At 52.4% G+C, this 27,933-nt stretch overlaps 1 protein-coding gene and 2 long non-coding RNA genes across 8 annotated transcripts in view; 2 read left to right on the top strand and 1 right to left on the bottom strand.

Moving 5' to 3' along the window:
* The first annotated feature begins 13 nt into the window (after positions 1 to 13).
* LOC147351422 (uncharacterized) lies at positions 14 to 8,275 on the top strand. Of its 4 annotated transcripts, XR_015146869.1 has the most exons (6): positions 14 to 177; positions 781 to 907; positions 1,012 to 1,108; positions 2,639 to 2,707; positions 3,627 to 3,752; positions 5,444 to 8,275. It is a non-coding gene; the product is annotated as an uncharacterized LOC147351422 (long non-coding RNA). The 4 variants fall into 4 exon arrangements; XR_015146870.1 differs by lacking the exon at positions 1,012 to 1,108; XR_015146871.1 differs by lacking the exon at positions 14 to 177 and having other exon boundaries at positions 681 to 907; positions 5,739 to 8,275.
* A 13,532-nt stretch (positions 8,276 to 21,807) lies between these two features.
* Positions 21,808 to 24,345, bottom strand: LOC147351421 (uncharacterized). Of its 3 annotated transcripts, none has more exons than XR_015147512.1 (2): positions 22,914 to 24,345; positions 21,808 to 22,083 (listed from the first exon to the last, which is right to left on the bottom strand). It is a non-coding gene; the product is annotated as an uncharacterized LOC147351421 (long non-coding RNA). The 3 variants fall into 3 exon arrangements; XR_015147513.1 differs by lacking the exon at positions 22,914 to 24,345 and adding an exon at positions 22,752 to 22,841; XR_015147511.1 differs by lacking the exon at positions 22,914 to 24,345 and adding an exon at positions 22,706 to 22,816.
* Positions 24,346 to 26,649: 2,304 nt separating this feature from the next.
* The window catches only part of WNT3 (Wnt family member 3), a 53,527-nt gene continuing 52,243 nt past the window's right edge, over positions 26,650 to 27,933 (top strand). The window contains exon 1 of the mRNA XM_086357214.1: positions 26,650 to 26,938. Within this exon, the coding sequence (XP_086213340.1) occupies positions 26,859 to 26,938 (80 nt within the window). The 5' untranslated portion in view covers positions 26,650 to 26,858. The remainder of the gene's footprint in view (positions 26,939 to 27,933) is intronic.

Raw genomic sequence — 27,933 nt, 5'->3', positions numbered from 1 at the left:
CTTTGCCGCATAGGTGGGAGCCTGGCTAATAGCATCTGCCGATTCTCTGCTGCAAACATTGCCACCGTGGGTGATTTCAAGTTACTGATGTGACATCATCCTTGATCTAAGGAGTTAGGGAGAGATTTGCTCAGGTGGCTGTGCAAACCAGTTGGAACTGGCTCCAGCATACCACTGGTAAGACCTTGAACCAGGCTCAACGAAGCTCAAGCTGGACCAGTGTGAATCAGAGAGGACAAAGGACCCCCACCAGGCTCCAACCACCCCAGTGGGCACCTGAGTTCAGGCAGATGAGGAGAGAGCTGCCCCAGCTGCCTCTCCTGTCCTTAGGCCCATGGGCCCCCACATATACACAGGCACACACAAGCAGGCAATTGCCTGGAGCAAGGGCGGGGTGAGGCATACTCTCCCAAAGTGACACATTTTCAATGTTTCAGAAAAGTTACCTGTTGACAGTTAAGGCTGTAAGGCAGGGAGATTGGAGAAAACACTAAAGATTCACCAAGGACATCAGTGACTGGATGCTGAGATACACATGGAAATATCCAGAAAGAAGTTCTCTCTTTTTTAAAAACATTTTATTGAAGTATAGTTGATTTACAATGTTGTATTAATTTCTACTGCACAGCAAAGTAATTCAGTTCTAGATACATGTACATTCTTTTTCATATTCTTTCCATGATGGTTTATCACAGGATACTGAATATAGTTCCCTGTACTATACGTGCATGCTAAGTCACTTCAGTCGTGTCTGATTCTTTGCAACCCTATGGACTGTAGACTGCCAGGCTCCTCTGTCCATGAGATTCTCCAGGCAAGAATATTGGAGTGGATTGTCATTTCCTTCTCCAAGGGATCTTCCCAACTCAGGGATCAAAATCGAGTCTCCTGTCTCCTGCATTGGCAGGTGAGTCCTTTACTACTAGTGCCATCTGGGAAGCCCATCTGTACTAATCAGTAGGACCTTGTTTATCCATTCTGAATGTAATAGTTTGCATCTGTTAATCCCAGACTCAGAAGAAAATTCTTGAGCCTCCACCAGTCAGTGCTTAGGATGCCATCCTTGAGCCCAGCACATGTCTCACTGAAGTCTCAGGCCTCCTGTGAGGTTAGTGAGCCATCATTATACCCATTGCACAGATGAGTTAACCGACACTTAAGTAGCTGGTGCGTGTGACCCCGCTGTAAGTAGTAGAAGCAAGAGTTAAGCCCAGCCTAGTGGGACTGTCGCACTGGTTGTGGTTCATGACTGGTCACGGCTGGCTGAGGGCCACCCAGACACCCTGACTCACAGGGGCTTTGGCATAATTCATCCTTACAGAGTATTACGGGGCTCTAGTCTGGAGGAGGAGATGGCAGTGAAAACAGATCATCTCCACAGTTGGGATACTGTGGGACCCCTGAGGAAGGACACGAGGGGCAGCCCTCGGGATTTAGAGCCTTGACCATAATGATTCATTCCTCCCACCTCACCCTCTGCCCGGGAGCTCCTCAAGGCAGGGGGCAGGTGGAGGTCCTGAGTTTTCTTTCTTTCTATATCTCCAGGGCCTGGCACAGGGCCCAGCACATAGTAGGTGCTCAGGTAATATGTGTTGTTGCCAGCTTGTAACTCGGATCTGTTGGCCTTTTTATGGGACTGCAGAGATAGAAATAATAGATTGTGTTATTCTGACACAATGCATGTTCACAGACACAATCCTTCCCATAGCCAGACACATGCCGCATCACACACACACACACACATACCCCTTGACACTCTACAACTCAAGTCCAGGCATTCAGTGACACACAGACTCCCCCACACCTCCCCCATGGCTGTCTAAATTCCTAGGCAGACCCACAGATGCTCCCAGACCTGCACGTTCACACAGGTATGCAAGAGGAGCATTCTTAGACATCCACGTGCAGCTACCTGTCTCCATGAGCCAGCCCAAGGCAGCCACGGCTTAGGGATGCAGTTCTCCTACCCTACCCCCTGCCCCGCTACCCCCTCGCCACCCCACCCGTCCCGCACATGCGCACACACTGTGGCGATCACAAATGAGTGATCTGAACGACTTGCGGAGGCTGTATCCAATCCAGATCCACATCTCTTCATCCTCCCCCCAACCCTGCCCCCAGACCAGGCCACCCTTCCAGAAGCAAATCCCCAGGAGCCATTCAGCCTTGTCTGGCCCCAGGTCCCAAGGGCTCCCAAGTCAAGCCCAGGGCCCCAGGCAGAGGCCAACACTCACACAATCCTCTGAGTTCACCACCTGGCTGTGAGCAAGTGGAAATGAGGAATTCCAGGCTGGCTATCTCCCTCTGATCACCCTCAGGGCTGCACTGGAAATGGACTCGACCCAACAGGAAGTGGGGCAGGTGATGCCTGGGGGCTCCAAGGGAAGGCACCTGTGCCCAGGCCAAGCCCAAGGCATGAGGCATGGCTGCTCAGGAGAGCTGGTCCCAGGGAGGACTCAACAAAACTGGTGTGGGAGTGCTCCCTTGTCCCTCTGCCTGGGCTCCCCCACTCCCTGTGACCCAGCCTTCTTGGCTACGGTCTCACTGTAAATAGTTCTATTCTGACCACTCCCATCCGTCCTATCCGTGCTCTTCTGAACTGGCCTTAACTCTCACTCTCTCTCTGATTTGGCTCCAGGGTGCCGTGAGTTATCACATTGGGCATCACTGTCCCCACTCCACAGGAAGGACACTGAAGTTTAGACAGGTAGGTAATTTCCTCAACATCGTGGAATTCACTGGTACTTGGTGGCATATACTTGGCCTTTTCAGAGCATCAGACCGAACTAGGATGGAAGCTAACCAGGGAAAGTGGGTCACAGATTCTCACACAGGGGGGACTTACAGCTATGCATGAAAACAACAGAAAAGATGGGAGAGAAACATATCAAAATATGTATTAAAAGGTGAGTGCTTTGCAGGCTTCTCTGATGGCTCAGTGGTAAAGAATTCGCCTGCCAATGCAGGAAACGTGGGTTCAGTACTTGGTCCAGGAAGATCCCACGTGCCGTGGAGCAACTAAGTCTGTGCACCACAACTGCTGAGCCCATGCGCCACAACTACTGAAGCCTGTGTGCCCTAAAACCCAGCTCCACAGCAAGAGAAGCCGCCACCCTGAGAAGCCTGCTGCAGCTGGACAGTAGCCCCCACTGGCGGCAACTAGAGCAAAGCCTGTGCAGCAGTGCAGACCCAGCACGGCCAGAAAGGGAAAGTGGGTGCCTTGGGCCATACAGTCCAAAATAGAGGTCATGATTATTATTTTAAGAAGTGAGTGCTTTGGAGGTTGTAAGGGTGTGTTAAAAATGTTTTTATCTTCTTTGAATCTTCTAATTTAACATTTATAATGAAAAAAATTTTTCTTCAAAGGGAGAGGCAACAAGGACACAAGAAAAAATCTCTAATGGTAAAACTTTAAGCCTTAGCAGGGAAGATATTTGGGAGAAAACAAGGGATGTATTCCTGGACATCTCCTATGTCATCCATCCACCTATTTTTCTATAGGAAGGACCCCGGTCCTCTACGGGGAGCTCCCCCTACAGTGGCAGAGCACACCCATCCATGGCAATTCCAGTTCGAAACCTTCTTGTCTCTGTTCCTCCCTCCCTTTCTTGCCTTCTCTGCTCCAGAACAATGCTCTGCGTGAAGGCTGTGTTGTATGGAAGGTGATACGATGCTTCCTTATCCCTTGCTTGCCTGAGCCCTTCTCCAGTCCAAAGGTGTTTGAGCTTAGCCAAGGGAGGCTGAACACAGAGGTAGGTAGAGAAATGGCAATGTGGATAGACAATCCCAGTTTCAAAGAGCCTGCTCCATTGTCCACATAAATCAACTCAGAATTGTCAGGCGACACATATGCCTGTGTGCTGCCTGGGCAGTGGGGTCACCATGAGTATACACACCCACCCTCTGGATTCCCACTTCTAAAAACATTAAAACACAGTGAGATGACCAGACAAGCAGCACTGAGCAGCATGCTTTCTGCCTTTGACTGTTAAGTACCCCCCGCTAGAGCCACCCCACGGGCCAAGCAGTAATGAAAGACGCGACTTTCAGGTTCTTATAACAGAAAAGTGTTCCAGACACGCTGCAACCACTAGCACAGTTCAAAAGAAAGAACACAAAGAAGGAAGAATAGGAGGAAGGCGAGAAGAATAACTTTCTTAGAAAATAGAAGAATCATCCATAATTGACTATCAACAACATTCTAAAGATTGGATTGTGAACAGAGGCACACTTGGCATATTCTTGTTGGCGTGTTTCCATCTGAGTAACTTCTTGCTCCGGAAAGTGAAGGGTAAGAGGAAAGGGTCCCCATTTTGAAGTGCAGAACATTCAGCTGGTGCCTGGAGGAATGCAGTCCCTTGCATAGTTCCTCCTGGTCACATTTGCACAATCATAGGCACAGGTAGGAAGTGCTTGTTAACAAAGTCTTGACTAGGAGATAACTGGACCATAGCATGTTTTCCTAAAGTTGATATGTAGTTCAGTGGCCCAGAAAGCTGTCTTTCCTTAAACTGGGGAGAGACTCAAGTCTTTGTTTACCTCTGGGAAATAGTAAGCTCAGGCTTAACAACACACACACACACACACACACAATGACTAATTCAATTTTACTACAAAATTTCCTTTTCATAGAAAGCATGATTATATACTATAAAATTTAACAAACTTTGAGCATCTGGGAGTAAGAGACGATGAACTAACTAGGTCCTGACCCTGAGAAGCACAGTTTGTTGGGAAAGACATGTACATAAATACATATAATATTTTGACATTTCTATATAAGTATAAACTGGATATTGGGTACTTGCTACATGCCAAGCATTGGTCTAAGTCCTAGAGGCATATTAGCTCATTTCATCCTCACATCATTTTATAGATGAAGAAATGGAGGCACAGAGAGGGTAAGTAACTGCTCAGCTAGTAAACTTGGGACTAGAACCCAAGGAGCGGGTATGTGTTTCATCACTGAGCTGCAGAAAGAGAAGAAAGTGCTGGGAATTCTCTAGTTATCCAAGGGTTAAGGCTCTGTGATTTCACTGACGAGGGCCTGGGTTCAATAACTGGTCAGGGAACTAAGATCCACATGAGAGGACAATCCATTCACTGTTCCAGGGAAGGTGTGTCTGGGGCAATACTGAGATGCAGTAATATTTGAGCTGGATTTTGCAGAGTGACTCTCTTCAATCCATCTTTCTTCACATTCCAAATGGCACACTTCATTCTAATTTACCACATAAATGTTTGAGAAGGAATCAAGTGTTACCACCATTTGTTGGTATAATCCTAACAGATGAGCCCATGGCGCATCCCTTTGCTATACTGAGCTCACCTTTGGAGTGAGACGTAGATTGACAGGGTGTTGGGTACTTTCGAATAGGAAATGCTTCTGAGATTTGCTGAACCTTGCTGCTTTATGTTATTGACTCTGGAATCTCATTTTTAGCCTCCAGCTCCGATGAAACGGTCCACCTCCACCTCTCCCTCTTGGATTTCGCACCCTGCTTGTGCCTGCCTTTCTCTTGACCAGGCTTTGTGTCTACCTGCATGTAATACCACATGTCTCCAACAGGGGGTTGCTGAGCAAAGGGATGGGACAACTGTAGTTGAATGGAAAGATCTCCGGGTCCCAAGTTAACCTTGTCCTTGGTTTCCTCTGTGACCTTGGTTCCCTCTGTGACCTTGGTTTCCTCATCCATAAACTAAATATACCACTTCTGTCTGTCTTCCTCACACAACAGTGGTCAGAAATGTGAGGATGAAAATGAATACGGCAGAAGAGGCAGCTCCTGTCACTTTCTCACAGCTCTTCTCTGTTGTTTAGCCACTAAGTCATGTCCGACTCTTTACAACCCCATGGACTGCAGCACGCCAGGCTTCCCTGTTCTTCACCATCTCCCAGAGTTTGCCCAAACTCATGTCCATCAAGTTGATGATGCCATCCAACCATCTCATCCTCTTCTCCTTCTGCCCCCGTCTCCTCCTGTCATCAGTCTTTCCCAGCATTAGGGTCTTTTCCAGTAAGTCGGCTCTCCGCATCAGGTGGCCAAAGTATTGGAGCTTCAGCTTCAGCATCAGTCTTTCCAATGAATATTCAGGGGTGATTTCCTTTATATTGACTGGTTTGATCTCCTTGCTGTCCAAGGGGCTCTCAAGAGTCTTCTCCAGCATCACAGTTCAAAAGCATCAGTTCTTCAGCACTCAGCCTTCATTATGGTCCCACTCTCACACCCGTACATGACTACAGGAAAGACCATAGCTCCTGTCTAGATGGTTTCAAAACCCCAATCATTCCGCAGCTACCTGTCAAGCGTCACTCATTGTTTCAGGTGTCATACAACACCCAGAAGTCATTTCTACCTTTGTACGAAAGGACTTTGAGTAAAAGTTTGAAGCAAAGTGTAACCCTGACAGTGAGCAAGGAGGCTCTGGCTCTCCCTGGTGGGCAGTAAAAGCCACATCCCCTGTTCTGGGAAAGATAACAGGGTGTGAAATGGCAGGACTCATCCTGGACACCTACTATGTATGGTTGGAAACCTCTCCCACCCAGTAACTCATCTCTTCCTCACATAACCCGGAAAACGGAGGCACAGAGAAGGGAAGTGGCCTGCCCCCAAATCTGGATTCCAGGAACCTCCTCCACCAGCTCATCCCAGAAAGTGGGGTGGGAAAGGGCAGTGCAGGAAGAGGAGTGACCGGAGCTGACTGGGAAGGACAGCAAAGGAAGGCCCGGCGTACGGAGCACAGGGCGGCCGCGGCAGCCAGCCTTCTGCAGGAGCGCCCCCTGCTGGTCACCGGCGCAGCCGGTCGCGGAGGCTGCGGGTGCAAGAGGCTGTTCAGCTCTGGCGGGCTGTTTTCTCTCCCCAGAGAAGAGCAGGGAGGGCCCAGGGGAGTCGCCCCCACCTCCTCACTTAACACATGGCAAATGCAAAGCTCAGAGGAGAAGTGACTTGCTCAAGGGCTCTCAGCGAGCCAGCAGGATGTGGGTCTCTTAGACGCTCCGCCTGACACCGCAGACACGTCCATCTCCCCTCCCCTCCTGTTCCGCCTTCCTGAGCCCAGAGGGCCCCTTCCTCAGTGCACTGCGCCTGGCCAGCCCCGATTCCTCTTCTCTAGTCCCCACCTGTTCTACAAGTTCATCTCCTCCAGGAATCCTCCCGGACTGCAGCACCAGAGACCTCTCTTCTCCAAAGCCGTGTTATCTCCAGGATCGCGAGTTTAAATGACTTTCAATTCGGAGACATGGCTTTGTTAGCCCATGGGAACCACGGATGAGGCTTCCTTCCTTTGGAATTCTCCACTCACCCACGCAGCCGCTCCCCACCCAGAGGTGCCTGGTGTAGGGCTCACCTCCCTGAGTGATAAATGTTTTTTTTTTTTCTTCTTCTTTCCGCTACAAAGCAGTCCAGCAGTGTCTGTGGCCCTAGACAGCCAGGATGTCTGTGCCCGCATTGGAGTTCTCTTTCTGAGCCAGTGACCTTGGTTAGGTCACTTAAAATCTCTCAGAGCTCTCATTTTCACAACTGTAAAATCAGTAATATAGTTATTCTTCCGGCAGGATGTGAGGATTAAATGAGATAACATGTAAAATGTGCCTGGAACATTGTAGGTGCTCAATAATTGGCGAGGTCGATTAGTCAGACTTCCAGGGAGCCTTAGGCTGGCTGCTCTCTCTGACCTCACCTTTCCATCGGGCACCCTCTTTCCCAGATGCAAACCTTCCAAGCCTAAACCTCCTCCACCACCCTCACAGTGGCTATGGAAGGATCATAGGAAAGGAGGATGCTGTTGGAAGACAGAAAAGGCTCTGTAATGAGAGCTAATCAAATCACACAGCTAGACTGATGCTCTCAGGCACTGGGGTCTGCCTCTCTCATTCCCCTCCTTGTGCTGGCCTCCTCCCCCTGCGCGCTTTCTAGACATGTCTTTCTGCTTGTATTAACTCCTGGTTACTGCTTCTCTCAGAGGGTATAGCCTGCACGTGGCCCATCATGGCTGCCGTGACACCCTCATGGTGCGATGGGCATTCAGCTCTGGGGCCCAGTGGCATCTGTTGTGTATCCTAACATGAGTCTGAAGGGGAGAAGGGGACCCCACACTGGCACTTCGGGACCTGTCAAAGGCTGTGGCCAGTTGTGAACTGATTGCCCAAGGGTCAGGTCTAATTGGTCTAATTGGCTGTGATCATAGGGACAGAGTATCTGCTACAAGCATGACCACAAACATAGTTCCATGTTTAATAGAATAAAAATTCAATAAACACTGGTATTATTAATAATAACTACAATTGAAGTTGATGAAAATTCATTTGAAATTCATTATAAAGGAAACAACCTCTTGTGAGCTGTTCTGTGTGGTGGATAATCCCCTCTATTGCACAGACCTCCTGACAAATGATTTGTTTTGCATGCCCAAACTTTTATGGACTGCTTCAGCCTGAAGCTTGATATACTCATTTGCTTGTTACAGCAAATACTGCTCCAGGAAACTGTTCCAGGGTCCCCAAACTTGACTGAGTCTATTGAGAGAAGGACTTTCCTCTTTCCTGAATGACCTTTGATGTTATCGAATTTGTGATGAATTTGTGATGTGGAGAAAAAAAAAAAAAAGGACAGCCCCTGCTCTGTATCTTTCCTTCAGCTCACCCATGGGACTCCAGACTCTTTCTCTCCTCTTTCTCCTTAGCTCCCCTCCTCCTCCCCCCGGTTAGAGGTCCTGCCCCAGCAAGGAGAGCAAAAGCCTGAACCTTTAGCCAGGGACCTCTGAGAGGAAACAGGAGGACGGGGGTACTGTGACAGCTTTGCTCCCTGTTACCCCTCTGATGACTGCTGGGAGAAACGAGATGGGGCAGGAAATGCTCCTCCACTCCCAATACCTGCTCACTCCCTTGGGTGGAGGTCTCAAGGAAGATGATGCAAATACATGTGGAAAAGGCTGGCAAGGCACTGCCTACCCACCATTAAGCCCCTTTGAATGATTTAAAAACAACTATCTCCTCCTCTAGGCATTTCACTACTAACTGTCAGAGAATATGCAGATATGCCTGTGATGCAGATGGGGCCCTCCTAGGTGGGGGAGAGTAACCTTTTGCAGTGCACAACCTGAGCAGCTGTACATGGCAGTCCTAATGGTGTATACCCAGGCATCCTCCATCCTGTGAGTGGTAAACTGAGTCTTGCTGACCATTAGCTATCTATCCCCCCACCAAAATCTTCCTCCGTGTCCATTCCCAGTGGGGACACCACCATCTTTCCATGTACCCAGCCCCAGCCTTTTGGGGTTACCCCTTACTCCCTGGCTTCAGAGTGAGGTGGGCCTGGATGCATATCCCAGTTCCAACACTTACTAGGCCTGTGTCCCTGTGAAGTGAGAGCAGTGCCAGCTCTCATGTGGGGCTTTATTGAGGATTAGATGGGAAAGCAAATGAAACCCACCAAGACCAGGGTCTGGCCTGCTGAGCCCCCAACATCGTCCCATCCCCCCCAGTTTTCCCAATGGGAAATCCCAATTTGTACTCCAAACTCTGCCCAAGGAAGGAACATCAGCACCTAGCTACATGGGTAGGTTTTCTCTATAGCCCCGTCATCGCTGGTGGAGTCTAATTATCCAAGTTAAGGGGTGTAAGGATAAAACAGATGATATGTGAAATACTTGCAAGAGTCCTTGACTGGGTTCTTTCTGAAGTAACGGGTTATTTTGCAAACTGAAATACTTACCCCTGGATTTCTTATTTATTTATTTATTCTATTTATTTACTTTTGGCTGTACTGGGTCTTCATTGCGGCAGGAGGGCTTCCTCTAGTTGCAGAGCACGGGGCTGCTCTCTATTTGTGGTGCATGGGCTTCTTATTGCAGTGGCTTCTCATTGCAGAGCATGGGCTCTAGGCACACGGGCTTCAGTGATTGCAGCACCCGGGCTCAGTAGTTGTGACTTGCTGGCTCTAGGGTCTGCCAACTCAGTAGTTGCGATGCATGGACTTTGTTACTCTGAGGCATGTGGGATCTTCCCAGACCAAGGATCAAACCCATGTCTTCTGCATTGGCAAGCAGATTCTTATACACTGCGCCACCAGGGAACTCCACCCTTGGATTTCTTTATTTGCATATCTGGCTTTTCATTTATTTGGGGGAAGTTACTGAGGTCAGTGGAGGGCTTCCAACCAAGACATTGCCCTGTGCCCTGGGCACTTCTGCACCCCTCCAGCCTGGCTCACCAGGGAGGCTGATGACCCTCCACTGTGGGTTTCCTTTTATCAAGGAATTGCCCTAACATATTAAGTGTTTATCACTAATTCATTTCACTATATTCTTTATTCCTCCCAGTTTCTTCATATTGACATTACAATGATCACCTGGACTGTTTTTACTCATTGACATTGGCAGTATTACATACTTTTCTTCCTCTTATGGAGGCGATACAACAAAGAAATGTACAAGGCATGTCCTTGTTCTTTGCCCTTAAAACTCCATCCCACAGAGAAATGCAAAGAACAATCTTAGACTTCCTCTGGTTTCTTCCGTAGAAACCAGACTCTGAATGAAGTTCAAAAAATACCACCCATTCGAGAAATACAGCTCATGTCCCTAGGAGCCCTAGATGGAATTCCAATGGCCCCGTTGCTTGTGCATCTTGTGCTTCGTTCCTGCAAAGGAGATGAGAGTTTAACAATCTGAGGCTAATTTCAAGGCCTGCGGTGAGATGTTACTAATTGCCCTTAACCACCCCACCCCCCACCAACATTCATTGTCTGTGACTCCCCAGCTGCTGTTCCTAGAAGCCCCAGCAGGTGTCACTGTGACCCTGACCATCCTCGCAGGCCCCTGTCCTGGGTCCGTGCACACAACACGTTTGTGGCCTGGAGGCTCTCAGAAGTGCGACCTCACCTCTAAGGAGTCCCACAGGGAGGGTCTTGTCGCAGAGAGAAGGGCCTTGTCTCTGCTTCGGTCTCTCCCAGGACCATTATAGGGAAGGACTGTGGTTCAGTGAAGGTTCAACCTCATGGGCAAGGGGCTGAGGGTGCAGACGGTGGAGAGTGAAGGGAACCAAGGGAATCTAGACCCTCCTCCCTTCCTTCCAACCCAGCTGGACCTCTTCTTCCGTTGCATTAGTAGAGAGTCCCCGACCCCCACCCCCACTCTCTTTTAACCCACCTGATCACCAGCCCCGAGCTTTGGGGACAAATCTTTATGGCTGCTGAGGGCCACTCAGGGTCAGGAATCGCTACATTGATGAGGAGCCGCAAGGCACAAAGAGGGCTGTAAGTCAGGGAGGCTTCCTGGAGGAGGTGAGTGTGCACCCAAGAGATTAATTCATGGTTCTGCCCCACATTGAGAACAAGGAGGCTGAGGAGCCAATCTACGCGCTTCAGTACTGTCTCAGTGCTGATGTGAGTTCATCAGTGACCATTTGGGGAGATGTTTCTTGGGTCAGGGTGGGCTTCCAGGGACTCTCCCCCAATAAGTCAAAGAAGCAGGAGCCACAGAGTAAGAGAGTGTGAGGGGATGGGAGGAGCTGGCCAGGAGTTATAAGGGGAAAACAGCATGCCTGGTTATGAAAGGGGAGAGGGAGTCTTTCTTTCCAGGCTAAAAGTTGGGTCCTCTGAATGAGGGAGGGGTGTGACAGCCTGGGTTGGCGGGAGGCAGGACAAAACCTGTGCCCAGCCTTGAGAACAACGCTGCCACCAGGCAAGTGTGCTTCCTTGAGCCATGGCCTTCCCTGGGATGGAAAGTCATTGACAAGCCAGGGAGACGGGCTTTTTTATGAAAGACCCTCAATACTTCCTACTGTAAAACAGAAACCAGGGGACTTCCCTGGTCGTCCAGTGGCTAAGGCTCCAAGTTCCCAGTGCAGGAGCCCCTGGGTTCAATCCCTGGTCAGGGAACTAGATCCCACATGCCATCGCTAAGAGTTCATGTGCTACAGCTAAAGATCCCAGATCCAGTGTACCCCAGCTAAGACCTGGCACAGCCAAATAAATAAATGAGTATTTAAAAACAAAACAAAAAACCCCAAAAGACCTCTGAGGACCTGGCAGAACTTTCCAGTTCCCTAACAGTCCAGCTCTCCACCTCTAACAGAGCCGTGCTGCCTCCCTGCCCAGCCAACCTGCCTCCCCAAGAGGGCCTCAGGTGAACACCCACCCCTCCAGCCACTGTCCAAGATACCCCCACGCACACCTCATTCCCCTCCCTGAGTGTTGGCAAGTTTGCCCTTTTGGTTATCACCTCATGGGGATTTGGCCCTTCTGGAAGCAAGTCTTGACCCCTGGGGTGGGGCCTGGCCTCAGATGGGTGGGGTCTGGCCTCAGTTGGAGGGGGCCAGGAAAGAACAGAACTAGCGGGATTCCCCTGGTGGTCCAATGGTTAAGACTCCTCACTTTCAAGGCAGGAGTTTGATCCCTGATTGGGGATCTAAGATCTCACACGCCAAAAAAAAAATTTTTTTAAAGGAAAAGAAAAGCCAGAACTAGTTAAAACATATACTTCAGCAGAAACAAGATGCAAAAGAAGTTGGAAGAAAAGCAAGCCTTCCCAATAGAAGCCCTGGACAAACACCCACCCCCACCTGCTTCCTCCAGGAGTCCTGTTTTCCTGGACATCAGCTTGCATGGAAAACATCTCAGTGCACACATGTGTGCAGAGTAAGAGATTTCTTAGAAGATGCAATGACTTCTCCATTTTGTCCAGAAATGGCCTCTGCTGAGCTATTTCACTCCTCCTTTCACTACCCGGGTCAGGCTTCCCCGGTAGCTCAGTCAGTAAAGAGTCTGCCTGCAATGCAGAAGACCTGGTTCAATCCCTGGATCAGGAAGATCCCCTGAAGAAGGGTATGGCAACCCACTCCAGTATTCTTGCCTGAAGAATCCCATGGACAGAGGAGCCTGGCCAGCTGCAGTCCATGGGATCACAAAGAGTCAGACACAACTGAGCAACTAAGGCCAGCCCGAGGCAGGGGCAGTAGGGATGCAGGTTGCCCACTGCCCGGGGCAGGAAACAGGTGTCTGAGCCCAGGGGAACCTCCAGCAGTGCCCCTGAAGTTCAAACAGAACCTCCCAGACGAAGTTGGGGTGAGCTGGCTGGCTGCATCTTTCCAGCACTAACACTTTGAAGCTTTGAAGCAGGTTGGAAATGCTCACAGGACTAGAACTCAGACCTTAAAGGCTGCCAGAGGAGTAAAAGAAACTGCTCTTTCTCTAATCTGACTGCTACATGAAACAACAGATATGGCAGCCTGTTTTCAGCAGGTCAGAACACAATGTTGAAGGAGCCTTTAAACCAGGGAGCTCACACTCAAGTCCAGTAGGACTGGTCAGGGCTCCAGCCCAGCTGCCAGGCATGCCTGGCAGAGGACGCCCTGGTCTCCTTTACTGACAGCCCCTCCGCTGAGCGCACCGTGCACAACCCGCACGGTTGACATCCGTCTATTGACAGCCGGGGCCAGGGACACAGGGGTCCTTGTGTTACCAAAATCCCTCACCCTCCACCTATCCCCGTGGCTGTGTGGTGGACTCCTCATTGAAATAGAGACAGTCACTGACCAGGCTGCAAAAACACTGTCCCCAAGTACCAAGGCACAGCCCGCTGTTTTTGTTCAGTCACTAAGTCATGTCCAATTCTTTAGGACCCCATGAACTGTAGCCTGCCAGTCTCCTCTGTCCTTCACTATCTCCCGGAGTTTGCTCAAGTTCATGTCCATTGAGTCAGTGATGCCATCCAACCATCTCATCCTTCTGGAACAGCTGTTCCCACCATGGGACAGGGACCAGGGGGGCAGAGTGAAGGATGGGGGAGTTGTCAGCCCCCTGCCCCACCCTTCTAAGTCCCCTGTTAAGGATTCCTAGACACCGGGACACCTCCAGGCACTGCTTAGCTCACCCTGAGCCAACAGAAAACGATGACCTGCCTTGTTAGATTCCCCCAGCCTCCCCCACCCCAACCCTGCCGGCTCTGATAACTTCCTGGGGCCCCAGCTGGTGAGTTTCACCCCAGAGGTGGCTGCGGCATTTTGGTGGCCAGGGCCACGGCCTTCCCGAATCCTTTTCCATTGCTCTGTAGCCCAGTCTCATTCATCCATAACCCTCAGGAGCGGGGGGCAGGGCTGGGGGCGAGAGGGGCTCTCTCTAGGCAGCGGCGGGGGCGGGGCTGGGGGGCTCCCCTAACTGCGGAGGCTAGCCTTACACACCCAGCAACACATGTCCCCCTTTATGGACAGGGCTTTCTCTCCTTGCTTAAAGGCAACTGTGAAAAGAGCAGGGCTGATTCTGGCTGCCTAGCCGTCTCCTGGCAACAGGCCTGGCAGGAGGTCTTTCTTTCTCCACCCCCCCACCTCCCTTCTCTCCTCCACCACCCCCTTCTTTCTTTCCCCCCTGTGTCTTGTGTTGTGTATCATTAAAACTTCCCTCCCAGCCACTTCGCAGCCAACAACCGGGCCCTTCTGGGGCCAGTTCCCTTGGGGCGGCTCATCCAGCCGGCCCTGGGGGTGGGGGCTCCGAGGGGTCAAGCCCCCAGAGATGAGGCTTTATGTTCTGGAACCAAGGCTTAAACTCAATTTGGCAACCTTCGGCATGTTCATGAGGGCAGCCACTGGGGCCGCCCCCACCCAGGCACCTCTTCCTTCTCTCATCCCCTCCCTCCCTCCCTCCCTCCCAGGTCCCCATCTCTTCTATTAGCGCCTTAAGCCTGCCAACATGGCCACTGGGCACTGCCCAATACTACCAGAGCCTCACCGGGCTGGACACCAGTGGCCCCTCACCTAGAAGAACAGCCCCAGCCATGAGCCTGTAGCCAGCTCTGGCTATTGTCCTGGTCTGCCCTGAAAGGGACAGGAACACGGAGGGGTGTTTACAGGGGTCCTGGGGAGCTGGACCAGCCAATCTATGATGTCGGGAATAGAAGGACTCCTCACTTGGCTGCTGTAACCTAGAGGGACACCGAGACCCAGAGAGGGTAAGTGCCTTGCCAAGGACACACAGCCAGTTGAGAGAAAGCTGAGGCGGAAGCCCCGGTTTCTGGTCTCCCGCTTCTGCGGCTCTTCACACTCCTCATAGGAGGGAGACGAGTGGCTCTCCAATGCCAATGCACCTTCTGGGCCTCGTCCTACCACCTCCTCCAGTCCCTCTGTCTCTCCTGGGCCTAGACTGGAAACTCAGCCCCTCTGAGCAACTGGGACACCATTAAGCTTCCTCCTCCATCCCTGAGATTCCTTGGTGGCTCAGTGGTAAGGAATCCTCCTGCCAACTCAAGAGACATGGGTTCCATCCCTTGGAGAAGGAAATGGCAATTCACTCCAGCATCCCTGCCTGGGAAATTCCATGGACAGAGGAGCCTGGCGAGCTACCGTCCATGGGGTCACAAAGAGTTGGACACGACTTAGTGACTAAACAACAGCAGCAACCATCACCCCACCCCTAGTAGGAGTATCTGGGTCACCGAGGCCTCGTGCTAGGCCACCTTGCCATCCAACACAGTCCTAAGGCTGGATGTCTGGCCTCAAGGCTCTTGCCTGTACCTTAAGGCAGAAACGATGCTGGGGTGATTCTCAGCTCATGGCTGGGGTGACTGCCTGTTACAACCCCAGTGCCCTTCCATTCTGCCAGCTTCAGGTCACCCCGGGGCCCTGACCAACCAGCAGGTGCCCATTACTAAGGTGCCCTGGCCACACAGTGGAACTTGAGGGCACCCTGACTGTAAGTACTCAGCTCTGTTTATCCGCATGATCCAGTATTTTCCAGACTCCAGGCATTTCCATGTCACCTTCACTCCATAGGTGTTCTGCTATTTTCTTAACACTTTTCTTTAAATTGATTTGCCTTCCTTTTAATAACTTCAATTACAAAGGAAACTTTATTTATTTTGTTTTGGCCACGCTGGTTTTCATTGCTGTGTGCAGGCTTTCTCTCGTTGCGGCGAGCTACGGCCATAGTTGCAGCGAGTTGGCTTCTCACTGCAGTGGCTCCTCTTGTTGCAGAGTGTGGGCTCTCGGTGCTCTGGTAGTTGTGGCACACAGGTAGTTGCTCTGTGGCACGGCATATGGAACTTTCTCCAAGTGGGGATTGAACCCGTGTCCCTGCATTGGCAAGTGGGGTCCCATCCACTGCGCCAACCAGGGAAGTCTGATTACAAAGGAAACTGTAGATTACTATCATTTTCAACAATGTCTTTCTAACCAGATACTGCTGCTAAGTCGCTTCAGTCATGTCCGACTCTGTGCGACCCCATAGACAGCAGCCCACCAGGCTCCCCCGTCCCTGGGATTCTCCAGGCAAGAACACTGGAGTAGGTTGCCATTTCCTTCTCCAATGCATGAAAGTGAAAAGTGAAAGTGAAGTTGCTCAGTCGTGTCTGACTTTTAGCGACCCTATGGACTGCAGCCTACCAGGCTCCTCCATCCATGGTATTTTCCAGGCAAGAGTACTGGGGTGGGGTGCCACTGCCTTCTCCGAACAAGATACTATGCCCCTCCAAAGGCTGGATGTGTGACCTTCTCTCTTTATCACAAAGGAATCTTAGGAAGTGTTGTATTAACATCAAACAGACTTTCTCCTCCCTCGACAATACTCGGGAAGAGTGAAGGAAAACAGGATAGAACATATGAATAAATGAGCTTTCGCACATGTGACCCCACGTGAATTAACACCATGTTTCATATTGTGGGGCATCCATGGTCCTCTCCAGCCTCTGAGAAATACTACCATTAGCCACAGAAAGGCTCTTGGAATTCTAACTTTTAGGCAAACTATACATCAGACTTTCTTAAATTCTGGAGCAGGAAAAAAAAAAGATAAAGTTAAAGAAAAATATTTTGGTTATGCCACATTCTCTGATGTGGGTTTCAGAAAATGATTTCTCCTCTTAGTACTACCCTCTTAAATGTGTACAACAAAAGGCAGAGGGGACCCAGGAGGGTCAAGGTCAGGGTAGGTGAGGAGAAGGAGGGGAAGGTGAACTTTTGGGCCAGACAAAGCAGAAAAGCTGGGAACATCAATCATGAGACAGTCTGGTCAAGGTTTTGCCATTTGTTTGGTCCCAAGTTAATAGTATGTCTTAGGGAACCAGCATTTGTTGTCAACTATTGGGCTTCCCTGGTGGCTCAGAAGGTAAAGAATCCGCCTGCAATGCAGGAGACCCAGGTGTGATCCCTGGGTTGGGAAGATCCCCTGAAGAAGGGAATGGCAACCCACTCCAGTATTCTTGCCTGGAGAACTCTATGCACAGAGGAGCCTGATAGGCTATAGTCCATGGGGTTGCAAAGAGTCGGACCCGACTGAGGGACTAACATTTTCACTTTATGCCCAGGTCTTGGGGATAAATTATGCCATTTGCCCTGTGAGCTGTGGCATTAGTACATGTACCCATTTGCCAGATAAAGAAACAATCACATGGAAGTCTAAATAAATTGCCCGAAGTAGTAGCTAAGGAGAAGGCAATGGCACCCCACTCCAGTACTCTTACCTGGAAAATCCTATGGATGGAGGAGCCTGGAAGGCTGCAGTCCATGGGGTCGCTGAGGGTCAGACACGACTGAGCCACTTCACTTTCACTCTTCACTTTCATGCATTGGAGAAGGAAATGGCAACCCACTCCAGTGTTCTTGCCTGGAGAATCCCAGGGACGGGGGAGCCTGGTGGGCTGCCATCTATGGGGTCACACAGAGTCGGACATGACTGAAGTGACTTAGCAGCAGCAGAGGCAGTAGCTAAGCAGTGGAGCCCAGGTTGGAAATCGCCCTGTCTGATCACAGAGCCCGTGTGCCCCCACAGTATCATTCTGACACCCTTCCCCCAACCTGAGGCAATATGGCCAGTAGGGACAGGAGATCCTGGCTCCTCAGGTGGATGCACAGAGGCCTTAAAATGGTGGGTGGAAAGCAGAACTCACCCTCTGTCCCTAGAGGAGCCTTCCTCCAGCCCCTCTGAGCAGCAACCTCAGAAAGTGGTGCGTGGATGTGTGGGAGTGGGGGGCCTGAGAAGGCCAGTGACTACAGGGCTAAGATCACAGGTGGAGGAGACAGTATGGAAGAAATGCAGGTGAATTGCCAAAGCTTGTTTTTCTGTTTAAAACCATGAAGATATAATTCACATACCATGAAATTCCCCATGTTATAGTGTACCACTGACTTTTGCTGCATTCAGTAAGTTGTGTAGGCAACACCATTATCTAACTCCAAAACATTTCATCATCTCTAGAAGATACTCTATACTCGTTAGTAGACAAGCTGTAGCTGTTTAAGGAAAAAGCAACACCAAATGGAACTTTATTCTGGATTAACTTTAAGCTCCACCTCAACCCTACACCTCCCTTTTGTTATTTCCTTCTTCCCCCAAACTGTATCAGAGTGAGTCTCCCAGCTCCAGGCTCCAATTTGCAACCTCATTCCCAAACTAAAGCCCCCAAAACCAAGAAAAAGAAAAGTGACCAACCTTTAAAGCAACTCAATTTGTAAATCAATCAGTAACACTTTATCTAACTGCCCTATACCAGGCAGGAGAATACAGAATTCAGTTAGGAGGGCTTTGGCTGAAAGTAACAGACTAAAGTAGCCTAAACAACAAGGAAACTGTATTATTTCATATAACAAGAATTTCTGAGGCAGGACTCCCCTGCAGTCAGCTAATATCTTAGCAGTGGTATCAGAGACCCAGTTTCTTTCTCTGTTTTTGTTCTGTTCTTCCTCTATTAGTCAGCCTCATCCTCAGGCAGCTTCCCTCATGGCACAGAATGGCTGCTGCTGCTCCAGGCATCACACTCAGATATAATAATGTCCAAAAGCAGGAAAAAGCAATGTGTATAGTATCATTTTCAGTTCAGTTCAGTTCAGTCACTCAGTGGTGTCCGACTCTTTGTTACCCCATGGACTGCAGCATGCCAGGCTTCCCTGTCCATCACCAACTCCAGGAGCTTACTCAAACTCATGTCCATAGAGTCAGTGATGCCATCCAACCATCTCATCCTCTGTTGTCTCCTTCTCCTCCCGCCGTCAATCTTTCCCAGCATCAGGGTCTTTTCTGATGAGTCAGTTCTTCGTATCAGGTGGCCAAAGTATTGGAGCTTCAGCATCAGTCCTTCCAATGAATATTCAGGACTGATTTTCTTTAGGATTGACTGGTTGGATCGCCTTGCAGTCCAAGGGACTCTCAAGAGTCTTCTCCAACACCACAGTGCAAAAGCATCAATTCTTTATTTATAATCCAACTCTCACATTCATACATGACTACTGGAAAAACCATAGCTTTGACTAGATGGACCTTTGTTGGCAAAGTAACGTCTCTGCTTTTTAATATGCTGTCTGGGTTGGTCACAGCTTTTCTTCCAAGGAACGTCTTTTAATTTCATGGCTGCAGTCACCATCTGCAGTGATTTTGGATCCCCCAAAAATAAAGTCTGTCACTGTTTCCATTGTTTCCCCATCTATTTGCCATGAAGTGATGATGGGAACAGTATCATTTTAAGGGCCCAAAAAAAACTTTTGGCAGAAAAGTTTTTGTACCCTCCAGCAGACCTCCCTTCACGTCTCATTAGCCTAAACTGGATCCCGTATCTACCCTTAAATGAATCCCAAGCAAGAGGACTGGGTTTCCATGACTGGCTCAGACCAATCAGAATTTCTCTCTGAGTCAGGTGGGGGAGCCAGAACCAACTGGCGAAGAAAGAGGCCACCGTCAGTGTGAGCTACACTACAACCTAACAGAAGGCTGCCATCGAGACAGATTGGCTAACTATCACGAAGGATGGAGGGGCACTTAACGTGCCCGAGGTGCCCTTTCTGACACTGTAGAAATCACTCCACTGAACAAGCAACAGCCTTTTGAAGCAGGTGTTATTACACCCATTTTGCAGATGAGGAAACAGGCTCAGAGAGGGTAGGTAATGTGCCCAGTATCACACAGGGAGAGGCAGCACTTGGATTCACTGGGGTTGGGGTGCTGGCATGAGATTTGGGCTCTAAGACAACCACTCAGACAGAGGGTCTCTCCAGCCAGACCTGAAACCCCATTCAGGCCTCACCTGGAAGCCAAGGCAAATGGGCAGAGGGGATGGGCTATGCCAGATGTGGGACAAGGCCAGACAGGTGCCTCTGGTCTGCACAAGGACTCGCCTGCACCTGTGCCAGCCACAGCCACCTGCTCCTGGATGCCTAGTGAGGCAGCTCTCACCACTGGGTACACATCCATGTGTCCAGGCTCCCTGGACCCAGAGCCAATGCTTGGGCCCATGTGAGTTTCCAGCAATGGCTGCTGCTGGCTGCACTGGTTTGTGGGGAGCATAATTAGCTGGCAGAACTCAGGAGAGTACAAACCAGGATTTGATCCGTGATTTCTGCATCACCTCCAAGAATAATCTCTGGCTTGTTCTATCCTATCGCCTTAACGTGCCCCCACAAAAGTCTTCCCCCTCAAGATCTCTGGGATGAAAAGAACTGTCACAGCTCCTATCTTGGTGTAAAGGAAACACTTATCTGATCATTTCCCGGATGACTGTCTCCCCCATAGACGGCAAGGCCAACACCAGGACAGTTTTTGTTCATTAATGCTCATCCTTCATCATTGTTTAGTTGCTGTCTTGTCTGACTCTTTGCAACTCCATGGACTCCAGCACGCCAGGCTTCCCTGTCCTTCATTATCTCCCTGAGTTTGCTCAGACTCATGTCCATTGAGTCAGTGATGCCATCCAACCATCTCATCCTCTGTCGCCCCCTTCTCCTCCTGCCCTCAATCTTTCCCAGCACCAGGGTCTTTTCCAATGAGTCAGTTCTTCCCATCAGGTGGCCAAAGTATTGGAGCTTCAGCTTCAGCATCAGTCCTTCCAATAAATATTCTGTGCTCTACGAAAATGTGTGAATGAATGGAGTCATCCTCTGACCCTGTGCACACAGAGCACCTACCATGCTCCTAGGGTCCTCTTGAGGATCGAGCCCCAGAGCTCAGCCCCAGGCTTTGCCCACAGCAGGCACGAAATACATGTTTGTGGGAGATGGGAAAAACAGAAACACCTTCCTGCCCTGGAGCCCAGGTGAAAGAGGGCCTCAGTTTGGCTCAGGCTGGAGACAGAAGAAAGCAGAGATGGCTCTTGGGTTGCATCCGGGGCTCCCCTTCCTGGTTACGTCCCACCCATCGGGGATTAGAAGGAAAACTGGGAGCAACAGTCCTGACCACAAGAAGCCAAGTCAGCCACACCCAGACAGCCACCCAGAGGTCTGGCTCTACTTGCCCAGGGAAGGAGCACTTCCCTGGGCAGGAACCGACCTGGGGCCCCAGGTCCTCGCTCGGGCAGGCCAGTCATGTCCGGGTAGGGGCTCAGAGCCCCGAGGCAAAGGCAGAATCAAGAAGGATGGAAAAAGACTGAAGAGTTGGAAGAAAAGGGAAAGTGAGGGAGGGAAAGAGGGGCAGAGAGCGGGTCTGGCAGCACAAGGCCCATCAAGCCTCGAGTGTCCTGTGTGAAGGCAACTTCTCGACAGCCAGCCAACCCCTGATCTCAGCCCACCTGGAGCAGTACAGATGTCACCTGGGCAGGAGACAGGAGCCGAAACATAGGAGTGGGGTAGCTAGGGTGGGTGGGTAATTCTCGATGCCAGGATCTACTCAAGATGGGAACCCCAGAGGGCCATAAGGGTCTCAGACAACGGTCCCCTCATCTGGGGCCTCAGCCTCTGCCTCCTCCCTCGCTCCCCCAGCCAGTCATCAGCAATATATAGAAGGGGCTTGCTCTGTCCAGGATCCTGCTCTGAGTGTTGGGGCTTGGGAAGAATTTCATTTTAAAGTAGAGAATAGACAACATTAAGTGGGTAATTTGACAGACACATTCGACATGGAATATATGGAATATAAGGTCAATGTTTAGGGCTGTGTAGAAAAATAAGGTGGAATAAGAGGCCCAGAGGGACAAGATGGGGAGCAGCTAAGAACTTGGTGGAGGGGGGCGGCGGTCTCTGAAGAGGAGATGGTGAGGTAGGTCTCAAGTTGGGAGGTCAGACAAGATTTTCCTGGATAAATCTGTCCAGAGGAGGCTCCTGGGCGCCTGAGGAGCCGCTCAGCTGAGGCTGACAGGGGCAGAAGGAGCAATCCAAGACAGCTTCTGATTCCTTAGCCCCTAAGAGGAGAAGAAAGAAACCCAATATTTATTATTCACCATCCGCGGTCTGGCGTTCTGTCAGCACGGTTCTCATTTAACGCTGACAACTCCCTATGAGATACAAAGTATTACCCACCTGGATGGAAGAAAGGAGGCTCAGAGATGACAAGCAGCTGGCCAGGAGTGCCCCCCTCACCCCAATTTGCAGTAGCTCCCTCCCTTCTAAAGGACTTTGACCCCAAATCACTTTCCAAAATGCCCTTAGGGAACTAGAGAGGACTAAGACAGGAGGAACTACTGTGACAGGGAAAACCTCTTATGGTCCCACAGGTGGCACCTGTGATCTAGGGGTGCCAGTGGGTGGGCCAGGCCAGGAAGGACTCAGTGACATCACCCGGCTGTCTGCAGCCTCCCACACCTCGACATAAGGTTGAGGCAGCCACACGGCCACTGCCTGTTGGTGCCCAGGAGTGGAAGCCCGGGGCATCACACCGGCCAGTCTGCGTCCTGCTTCTTGGGGCGCGGCCTGCTCTCCCAAGGGAGCCGCCTGGGTGGGGAGGAGAGGGAAGCCTAAAGCCACGCACACCTGATCCCTAGCTAAGCTCGGGGATTGCGAAGTAGATTAAAGGCATTCACTCACGAGGATGCCTACTTAACTGGGATCCCCAAAGATCCGGGCTGCTCACCAACAAAGGTTTCGGCTTCCAGCCGGCGGGTGCACGCGCGGGGCGGGGCGGGGCGACCTTCCTCGGCCACAGACTTCCTGCCTTATTATCAGCACCGCCGCCAGGGGGCGCGCCGGGGCTGGGCGACAGAGACGCCCTCTTCCGTAGGCGTTTGTTACTCACCTATGTGCTTACCCAGTGCAGGCTTCCGGCGTTTCCAAGCGCGACTTCTATACTGGGCAGTTGAAAGAAATCTTGTTCGATTAAGTCCTGGACCCATCATCCACACTAGGAACCACCTGCCACCAGGTTGCCCTCTCCGGTTGTCTAGCTTTCCAGAGGCCTCCAAGGAGAACCTCGCTTGATACTGTTCTTTAGAGAGACTCCTGTAGCTCTTGGTGGTAAAGTTCAAAGCCCCTCGCCATCCCCGAGCTCCCTCCGGTACAGAGCCCCCACGCGCTCTCTTCGTGCGGTTCCCTGCAAGAGTCGCGAGGTTGCAGGCCATCGGCACTTGCTGCATCTCCCCCACGACCCCACCCCGCCCCGCCCCGCAGCGGCTTTGCCCTCTCTCCCTTCATCCTCCCCAGGCTGGTCCGGGATCCCGGCTCCTGGGCCCCAGCGGCCTTCGAGCATGTTCCCAGCACAAGTGAAGCAGAGAAGGCTGAATCGACGATGTCCTTCTCCCTCCCCGCGATAGACTGGTAGCCCCCAGCGGGCGGGCGTGCTTGCGGGCGGGCGGGGACCCGGCCCCCCTGTCCTTTGTCTCCGCCGTAGCTCCGCAGGGAGCCGGGTCGAGCGGGTGCTGAATACACACCGGCCGACGGCATGCCCCCGGGGAGCGCACGTCGAAGTGAACCTTGGGGCAGCCAGAGCGGTAGGGGTGGGACCGGGACGGGCAGTCACTCCCGACGTCCTCACACAACCCAGAGTGCTTCCCACGTGCCAGCCTTCAGCCCCTAGGCCGCTTTCAAGAGGCCACCTTACCACGCAGGCGGAGGCCTCGGGGTCCAACACGGACGCCTCCGCCGCTCCCACCCCCACCCCGTCCCGGCTGGCCTTGGAGTGAATTTAACCCTTTCCCTATCGAGTGCGGTTCGGGTGCCCAAGAGACAGCGGGTGTTTCCGTTTGTGACACGTGTCTCGGGGGTGCCCTCCCCCTCCCGGGCAGGGACCATTCCTGCGTTCCCACCGGCAGCGTTGGGCCGGCGGGAGGAAGGAAATTAAGCCTGTGTTGAAGGAAGGACACCTGGCAGGGGAGGGGAAAAGGCTCAGGAATCCCCTCTTCTGGGGAGCTTTCAAGTGGGGGGAAATCCCCACACAGCTTCCATCCTCCAGGGCGCCTGTGCTCCTCTAGCAGGTTCCCACACCGCCTCTCCAGGGCTCTCCTTCCTTCCTTCCTTGGGCTGTGAGGCCAGCGCAAGTCCAGGATTCCACCCTACCGCCCACTTGTGACCCTGTCTCAGCTTCCATCCTCTTCCCCAGGCTCACGCCCCAGGTCTCCCGGTGCTCCCGGGCTGCCTGGAGGAGGCATCAGGATACTTGTATCCCTTCAGGGAATGGCCAGGCTTGCCTGCTCGACCTGGGCTCTCTGGCTGGGCAAGTCAACCCCCACCCCACCCCTCCCACAGCCTTCGGGATCTCCTGCCCCCACCTCCCAGGCTGGCACCTATGGAATATTGGGACCCAGACATGACCCCAAAGAAGCTATCTAATCCTTCTTCCCCCTCACACCACCCCCCACACACCGTCCTGGCCACACTGTATCCACAGTGGTGTCTTGGTGGCCAGGGAAAGGCAGTCCTCCTCAGCTCTAATAAAGACGATTGGGGGGTTCCGGAGCCTCCCAAACTATCAGGCAGGATTGGAGTTCGAGCAGGCAGAAAAACCATCGGAGAGCTCCCCGTTGGGGAGGGCAGAGCTCCAGGTAGAACTTAGCAGGCCAGGAAGGGTGTGTGCAGAGGGCTCTCTGCCCTCTAGAGTCAGGGCCCTGAGGTTCCAAGGTCAGGGAAAATGGCAGATTCCCCACAACCCACTTTCCAGGTGAATCAGAAATCAGCCTGCCACGGAGCCATCTCTTAAGGTCCCCATCTCTGCAGTCTCCACCCCCATCCACTGTCCTGGGCAGGTTGGGGCTTTCTCTTCGCCTTTCTCACCCTTCCCCATATCTGCCTCTCCTTCCCCGTTTCTTCCCCTTCTTTCTCTTTGGGCTCCCTCTGTTAATCTCCCCTCGCTCTCGTCTCTCGTGCTCTTTGCTCTTTCTCTCTCAGGCCCTCACTGATGCGCTATTTTCACTACTCTGTCTTTCCCTATTCTCCCCTTTCCTCCCCTCCTCTCTTTCATCTCCAACCAGCACACCGCGCGCCCCCCAACCCTCCCCCCCCCGCCCCCGCCCTCTAGTCGAGCACCGGGCTAGGAACGCGCCAGAAGCCGTGACAAGCCCAGGCGGCTCTCCCGACCCTTGATGCCCCCGGGCCAGTTTTCCAAGCTCCCTGCACCCATCACAGCCTTGTGCACTGAGGGCTCTCAGGATGGGCAGGGGCAGTGGGTTCAAGCTATAGGCATGGGTGGCCCAGATCAAAGGCCAGGAATGCCTGGCCCCCTGGCACAGACTTCCTCCAGCCAAGCCCCCACCCGGTGGAGACTCTACCATTCCCGGCCTCCCAGCGCTGGGGGTCAGCCTCCTGATGCAGTTCCAGGAGTCACTGTCCTCAACCCCTCTTATTGGCCTCACTGTCTTTGCCCCAGGCCCAGGGATGCTCCAGCCCTGCTCCTGCCCCAACCCAGAGTGCCTGTGGGGGCCTCGAGGGGCCTGGGAGCAGGGTTGGGGGGCAGGCATCCCAGTGATAGGGGTCAAGGGCCCCCAAATCTGGCTTCAATCTCAGCACCGCTCAAGGCAGACTTAATTCCTTGACTCTGGGGAAAGAGAGGAGAGAAAGAACCCAGGGAGGCCTTGGAAAGACTTTTCTTATGGCCAGGGGTGGGGTATTTAGATTCCTTTGGTGTGCATACAGGAAAGGGGGCATTATCACCAAGTCCCAGGTTGGAGCTGAGAGCCTCAAGCAGGAGAGGTGGGCAGGGCAGGGGGTCTCTTGGCAGCAAGGTCCCCTGAGGACCCCAGCGGCTTCCCTGGTGGGGCTACTGCGTTTCACGCGTGGTAAATGGTTCATCCAGAAGATTCAAAAGGGACTGCGGGTGTCCTTCTGACCTGAGCTTGAGGCCAGGCCTGAACCCCTCAAGGAGGAGAAAGTGACACGGCTCCGCGCGCAGGAAATGCAACTGGCCGCTGGTGTCAGTTGCAGGAAATGCAAAGGCAGCAGGAGGTCCCGATACCGATCTGATCCCTGACAAAAGACTCAAATGACACTCGGCTCGGTCCCCCGGCGCCGCCCGCAGCCAGACCTGCGAGCCTCCGTGGACCTTTCCGCTCGCCTCTTGAAGACTCTGGAAGCCACCTCCCGCGGCCGGGTCGAGGGGCCCGGCCCGCTCGCGGGCTTGGGAGGCTGGGAGGGGTAGCATTTCCCAACCCCCTCTGAGACCCTTGGATCCTGTCCTGCCCGAGCGAAGCTTCTGGAAACATCCTTGTGCTTTCTACTCTCGATTCCTCACGGGCCCAAGTCCCAAGAGGTCACGGTCTCCGGAGAGAAAAGGAGCCACCCGTCAATATCCACGCCAACCCGGCTCCACGTCAACACCCAGTCACAGCCCCGGCTCCCTAAACCTGGCTGGCGGGGGGCCGCGGCGGTTCCGGGCCAGCGGAGGGTCCGTAGGTGCCGTGTCCCCCCTCAAGTTCCCACTGGGTCCGGGGCGCGGGCTTTGCCCAAGTTTGCTGGGCGATGCCCTTCCCCGAGCCAGACTCGTGGGCCGGGCGGGAGGGGCGCGTGATTGACAGGCTGAACTACAGACTCATCTCTTACCTTAGGCCGCGGGCTCTGATTGGCTGCTCGCTGACATCCTCAAACCCGGCTGCTCCGCGCTGGGCTCTGGAAGGGGGCAGCTGCGGGTGGAGGTGCGCTTCTGACAAGCCCGAAAGTCATTTCCAATCTCAAGTGGACTTTGTTCCAACTACTGGGGGGCGTCGCTCCCCCTCTTCATGGTCGCGGGCAAACTTCCTCCTCGGCGCCGCTTCTAATGGAGCCCCACCTGCTCCGGCTGCTCCTCGGCCTCCTGCTCTGTGGCACCAGGGTCCTCGCCGGCTACCCAATTTGGTGGTAAGACTCGCCTCTTATCTGCCCGCGGCCCGATTTCTCCACGGAGCCCCAGGGAGGTGTGTGTGTGGTGGGGGGGCGCCAGCCGGGGGTGGGCTGCGGCAGGGCTGGGGCTCCTTTCTTCTTACCTCCCTCCAGCTCCCCACTCGCCCACCGCCCCCCACCCCGGATTTTCTGCTGGTGTCGCCTTTAGAATCCAACTCCTGGCTTCTCTGATAAGCACCATTTTCCTTGCTAGTCGCTGCAGAGGCTTGAGGACTTTCCCCATCTCAGAAGGTCTCTTATTCTTAGATCCTAACCCTGAACCCGTCCCAATCTGGGGGCCCCCTGAAGACCCTCCATTTGCTTGCAGTTGGGTTTCTGGAAATCCAGAGAGGTCCCTGGGGCGCAGCCACTCCTCTTCTCCATTTTGGGGTCTTCATGGGCAAAATCATCCTGTTCCTTCGTTGCCACCCCCATCTCCTCCGGCGCCTCCATCAAGAGATTTCCCCACAATAACCCCCTCTGTGCCTTCATATTTTAGACCCCAATGGCTTCAGGGATCCCTGGGGCAGGGTAATGGTGGGGGGTGGATTTCATCAGATTCTCCCCACTCTGCTCTAGATTAATCTTGAGCCTCAGAAGTGAATATGGTATGTGCTGATCCGAGATGCCATTGAATTCGGATTTAATTCATTTCTTGCTTGTCCATCCTGGCAAAAGCAGGGCTCCTTGAAAATGTAGTTGTTTGGGAGGGGTGTGGGTTTGTTCTTTGACCAAAAACCCAATTCTCCATGTCAAATTCGTTCCTTTTGGAAAAACCAAGGACCGAAGAGAAAGGGAGAGAGGGAGAGGAGGATTCAGTCCTTGAGAAATGCGGATACAAAAGACATTTTTAGTAAATAAGGCTGGGAAACCAGGCGCGGTGTTTTGGGGTGGGGGTTGTGCCTGTATGGGGGAACTGGCCATGGAATAAACAGCCCCTTGGGAGCCCCAGTTCCAGGGAGTCCCCTTGTTTT

The sequence above is a fragment of the Bos grunniens genome, chromosome 19 (assembly GCF_055505025.1).
Source record: "Bos grunniens cultivar Pamir isolate PY7600 chromosome 19, Bosgru_T2T1.0, whole genome shotgun sequence".
NCBI lineage: Eukaryota > Metazoa > Chordata > Mammalia > Artiodactyla > Bovidae > Bos > Bos grunniens.
This window is presented reverse-complemented; position numbering and strand designations above follow the sequence as displayed.